Raw genomic sequence first — 6197 nt, 5'->3', positions numbered from 1 at the left:
GCGTGTCCGATGTCGCGCGCGTACAGCTATATTTAGTTTAACAAACCTTTAACCGTGAACAGCGCTATTTCTGGTGTTGCCTGAATATACTCTTGGCATGTATAAACTAACGCAATTCCTAGATTCCGTCGAATACTCTTTTTAATTAGGCTGTCCCTCCTCCGTATAATTTCTCACGAGTCCCTGGCACGCGGCACGTGAATTAGGCTTTACCCTCTTCAATGGCTTCGTTCATATCTCACAGACAGATCCCAGTCAGTTACATTAAATGGACAAAGATCACTGCCTCAAATGCTGCAATATGGAGTACCTCAGGTCTCTGTTCTTGGACCTCTCTTGTTTCTAATCTACATTAGTCCTACATATCATCACTCGGACAGCTCATCCACCGCCATAAACTCCAGTTCCTCAATCAATTCGTTGATGACAATCAGCTGTACCTGTCTTTCAAGAAATCCAATACCACGTCTGCCGTATCTTCTGTTGAAGAAACTGTCAATGATATTATGAGCTGGATGACACAAAACAAGCTTAAGTTAAACAATTCTAAAACGGAGGTCATTTTAATTCGATCTAAATTTGACCATTCGCCAGCGCCTTTCACTGACATCAACATCTGTTCCAGTGTTATTGAAACCACTTCATTTGCGAGGAACATCGGTGTAATATTTGATGAAAACCATACATTCCAACAACATATTGGTGCCACTTGCAGTGCTATTCACTTCCTCCTTCGCAAAATTGGTCGTATCAGAAAGTACTTGTCCAGAGATTCTTGTGCCATCCTCGTCCACGCCGTTATATCTTCAAAGCTTGACTACTGCAATGCTCTACTATATGGCTTGCCCGATACACAATTACAGCGGTTACAACGTGCCCAAAACACAGCAGCTAGAATTGTTACAAAGACAGGAAATCCGACCACATTACTCCCATACTTATGCAACTTCACTGGCTTCCAGTACATCATCACATTGTATACAAACTTTTGCTGATTACTTTAAAAGCCCTAAATGGACAAGCTCCACAATATCTCTGGAATTTAATAACATCTTGTGCCTCATCACGTGTTTTCGTTCATCTGATAAATGCCTTCTGCACACACCTAGATGGAATCTGACTACCTATGGTCGCCGCTCCTTCTCTGTAGCAGCTCCTGTCCTTTGGAACTCTTTAGCCCTGGACATGAAAACCTCTCCTAATGTCAACATTTTCAAAAGACGCTTAAAAACTTACATCTTCCAGAGAGCATTTTCATTGTAGTAACTCCTAGCGCCACTGAGCATTGTTTAAGGTAAGGTTACTGGTGTGTTCGTTGTTGACTTTGACAAAGTTAATCCGGTGATAATCGAGTATCAGCGTCCATAGATTAGTAATTTACCCTTGCTTACTTTGGCAAATTAGGCAATCAAACTCATCAGATAATAGAGGCAACACAGTGACAAAACTTCGAAGCATGGAGTTCTTTTTCAGCTCCATGGCGTAAGATTGTCAAACGACAATAGGTGGCACGGCGAAGGAGAAAAAGAAATCGTTAAAAATAGCGTCAATGACACTGTAGCTCCCATCCTGGACTATTTAGTGTTTGTTCTCTGGTCAGATATTTGAACATGTGTGAAAGGGATAAAGTGCATGAAGTGAAAATACTTAAATGTAATGTACTGGAGACAGTGAAATATGTTTAATGTATTTATTCAGAATGTAAAATGGAAAAGATACAGAATTAGATATATCGAATACTGTGATACAACCATTAACTCAACAAGTCATTTACAATGACATAGTCCCCACTTGTAATAGGAGTATTTATCTTGATGGGGCAGGAAAATGTGGTCATTAAGAAGTATCACTGGAGTGTATATGTTGAGATCTATGGGCACATAGGTCTATGTCGTTGTTTCCCAATTTGAAACACATGAGGCATTATAAATGAGGTACAAGATGTGACATCTTAAGGTCTAATATCCTATCAAAATTGGAGGGTATAGAACTTGTGGTTACTGAGATATGCATATATATGTATAATCAAGGTCAAAGGTCATCGAGGTCACATGACATTTTGAAAAAAAAAATTATATTGCTAATTAATCCCTATATGCCAGAAATCAGATCTCTAGCTCTATTCGCTTGCCCAGAATTAGATGTGTACATTTTATGCAGATAAAATAACATTTAATGCCTGACGCAGTTTGAAAATCCCAGCGAAACTCAGAGAGTATGTATGTCCATACCAACTGGATTATCAGTGTTTGCACACAGACAAACGTAATTCTGACAAATTTTCTTGGATGTGGACGTACAGAGCGAATTTTCTGTCTGAAATCTAGGCGGACTTGTCGAAAAATTTATCGGCAAATCTATTCATTCTAACCACTATACTTTCACCGGTTTATTGTTGTTTGCCATGTATTCAATCAACTGATTTTGTGGGTGGTAGGGTTTATCAACCGACAAAGAAAAATAATTTGCCTGATGATACAACTGAGAGGAACAATTAACAATTACCATATCAACTTATCACTTTCATTGTTTTGTATCCACACCTACGAAGCAAATCAAAGGTCTCCGTCCTCTATACTCCCAGTAAATATAATGCTCACTTCTATTGTTTTCACAATGGTGTAAATGAGGCGACATAAATGAAAGACATGAAGTGTGATTTCTGTCATTTTACAAAAGGAGGCGGTAAATTACCAATACGAACAAAGCGTAAAGCGGGTATATCAAAACGAAAAAGTGTATAAAAACGTCTCTGAAATGAATGCAACTTCACTTGCAATTCGCTATCCTAACGAAGAGCATCACCATGAATCGCATCGACTCCTACTTCGCCAAGGCTACTGCCGAGACTCCTGCGTTACCGCCATCGATGTTCCGCACTCCGTCACCGATCAAGAGAAAAGAGAAGCGACCAGTTGGACGTCCCAGAAAGATACCACGTATCGATTCTGCATCTCCAACTCGCGCTGATACCGTTCCACCACCAACAACCGTTGCCACCGTCCAACCGCCTACCGTCCAACCACCACCCGCCGCCGTCGTACCATCACCACCCGTCGTCACCGTACCATCATCACCCGTCGTCACTGCACCGCTGCCCATCGTCACCGAACTCATCGCATCGACACCATCACCAGTCAAGAAAACGGGGTTTGTACAAGTCGTACACCCCGAAACAGCGCCGAGAAATTCGTGACCAGGCCAAAGAGAACGGTTTGAATGCCACCGCCAGGCTTTTCAACATCCCACTCTCCACACTGAAAACTGGAAGAAGTACGACTTCAAACACGACCAATTCACTCGAGGTGGTCGTCTGGTTGGTGGTGGCCGACAGATATCATATTCCGTCGAGACCGATGAAGCCATTCTCCAGTGGATTCTACAGCAGCTGCAGCGCGATCTTCAGATCCCCGTCACCATCGATGCCATCTGCACTCACGCACTTCAAGTGGTAAAGCCAGAGAACCGCGACTTCAAAGCGTCCAGAGGGTGGTGTCAAAAGTTCATGAGGCGGCATGAACTTGTACTACGCAGCAAGACATCGGTATCGCAAAAGCTCCCGGCCAACCTTCAGCAGCATATCACCAGCTTCCACCAGCTTCCACGATTACGTCCGTACGCAGCGACTCGCAGACGACTTCGATGTCATCGGTAACATGGATGAGACGCCGGTCTACTTCGATCTGGTACCCAACAAGACAGTCGAGAAGCGTGGCACGAAGACCGTCAGAGTGAGAACGACCGGCGCCGAGAAACGACACCTCACCGTGGTACTGGCGGTAGCAGCAAACGGCGATGTTCTTCCACCGATGGTCATCTTCAAGGGGAAGCGGGAGCTGAAGCTGCGGCATCCACCAGGGTTTGTCATCGCTGTTCAACCGAAGGGCTGGATGGACGAGGACTTGATGGCGAGGTGGGTTGAAGAAATCTGGATACCATACACCGAGCGTCGATACTCGATGTTGGTTCTAGATTCCTTCCGAGCCCATAAAACCGATGCCATCAAGTCCAAAATCCGTCGAGCAAACTCGGTGATGGCGGTGATACCTGGTGGGTGCACATCGAAGCTCCAGCCCCTTGATGTCGTCTTGAACAAGCCGTTCAAGGCAGAACTCCGGCGCTCGTGGACACGTACATCCAAGAAGCAGCACAGAAAGCCCTCGACAACGAAGACACCGAAAGCCGCCTCACCACCGCCGATCGCCAAACCATCGTAGACTGGGTGACCAGCGCTTGGCAGCAGCTTAGATCGAAGCCGGTAATGGTAGCGAAGTCGTTCAAGGTTTGCGGGATCAGCAACGCTCTAGACGGCAGCGAAGTTAACCTGACCACAACGAGCAAGTCTTGGCGGACATGTTGGTGGACGTGTTCACCGACGAAGACGATGATGAAGAACCATGGTTTGAAGGCTTCACCGCAGATAAGTTGGCTGTCTAAACAGCTAAAAGCCTCAGATCAGTATGTCTGAGCGACAACAAACCCAAACCATAAACGGCCCTTTTCAGGGCCACCACATCCTCCAGAAAGAGTATACCTAAATAAAACAATGCCAACTTTTTATTTTTATTTTTCTTTTTTTATATTTTACTCTCTCTCTCTCTCTCTCTCTCTCTCTCTCTCTCTCTCTCTCTCTCTCTCTCTCTCTCTCTCTCTCTCTCTCTCTCTCAGAACCTCCGCTTTTTTTTAATTTTCTCCTCTCTCTCTCTCTTTTGAGGGGCGGTTGCAAAAAAATTGTGGTTCATACATAAAATTGTAATAAACGTATTCTGAATTTAGTGCTACTGCATAAACATCTACAAAATTCTACAAACAAGAAATTGAAAGAAAACTTAAGCGTCTAAAAATGAAGTGCTGCTCGACAGTACGGCATTTAAATTTAAGGGACATTGAACAAAACAGAATTCTGGCTTGGTGCATTTAAAGTCAGGGGAACTTTGGACGAGTTGAACAAATTTAGCAATGCTGAAAATTTTGCTAAACTGGCATCAGAAAAAATCGTCATGACAAATGTATACGGAAACCGTAATATTTTCATTGTGAAAAAATGAATGTAATAATTCTGAACAGGGAAACATTCAGTCTGTACACAATTTTCCATTCAAATCATCCATTCATTCATTCAACACAAGTATAAAAAAGTGAGGAAACCAAAAGCCGATTACATGTTTTCAATATTTTGTAAATTGTTTTTATTAGTATCTTCTTTCGCCGTCTTCACCTGAAATATAAAATGACATGGTACCGTTGTTGAGCGTACTAAATAGTCTTTATTGTCTAGCGCCCTCTATGGTATCAACATCCAAGTAAATATGGCGGCGTCCATGTCATCGCGGCGTGCTGTGCATATGAATCAATTTTTCCGTCGCCGTTTGTATTTTTGAAGATCAAAGCTGCAGATCCGAGCTTCTAAGGTATTAGAGACTCATTCTTTCTCGGGTCAAACTGTTAAATTTGATCATACATGCTCCTACACGACCAGCTGAAGGTGCCTACAGTTCTTACATGTAAACTTATGGAAAGTTGTGACCGTCGAAAATATATTTTCTAGAAGTTCGACCGGCTGAGTATTGATAGTATCCCATCAGTTCGTCTTTTCATAAATCGTAATTATTTTTTCCCGGTCGAACTGATGGCGTGATTATGGTATACCAAAATCAGACCTCTAGCTCTATTGGCTCGCTCAAAATTAGATATGTGCATAATTAACGAGGTACAATATGTGGCGTCATAAGGTGTCCCATCATACCATATATGAAGGGTGTAGCACTTGTGGTTACTGAATTATGGACAAATATGTATATTTGAGGTCAAAGGTCACTGAGGTCACGTGACATTTTGTCAAAAAAATTGTTTTGCTAAGTTATCCCTATATACCAAAAATCAGACCTCTAGCTCTATTGGCTCGCTCAAAATAAGATGTGTGCATAATTAATGAGGTACAATATGTGGCGTCATAAGGTGTCTCATCATATCAAATATGAAGAGTGTAGCACTTGTGGTTACTGAGTTATGGACAAATATGTATATTTGAGATCAAAGGTCATCAAGGTCACATGACATTTTGCTAAAAGCCTCAGATCAGTATGTCTGAGCGACAACAAACCCAACCATAAACGGCCCTTTTCAGGGCACCACATCCTCCAGAAAGAGTATACCTAAATAAAACAATGCCAACTTTTTATTTTTATTTTTCTTTT

The 6197-nt window shown here is 42.5% G+C and overlaps 1 protein-coding gene across 1 annotated transcript; it reads left to right on the top strand.

Annotated features, from left to right (window-relative positions):
- Positions 1-2806: 2806 nt before the first annotated feature.
- Positions 2807-3196, top strand: LOC139119598 (uncharacterized). Its single transcript, XM_070683441.1, has one exon. The coding sequence runs from the start codon at positions 2807-2809 to the stop codon at positions 3194-3196; it is 390 nt and encodes a 129-aa protein (XP_070539542.1).
- Positions 3197-6197: the final 3001 nt, after the last annotated feature.

Source organism: Ptychodera flava, chromosome 20, assembly GCF_041260155.1.
Source record: "Ptychodera flava strain L36383 chromosome 20, AS_Pfla_20210202, whole genome shotgun sequence".
NCBI lineage: Eukaryota > Metazoa > Hemichordata > Enteropneusta > Ptychoderidae > Ptychodera > Ptychodera flava.
Note: the sequence above shows the minus strand (reverse complement) of the source record. Positions and strands in the feature narration are given on the sequence as shown.

Bases quoted from the DNA above. Each gene is read 5' to 3' on its own strand.
- LOC139119598 (XM_070683441.1), top strand. From the start codon at position 2,807: ATGAATCGCATCGACTCCTACTTCGCCAAGGCTACTGCCGAGACTCCT.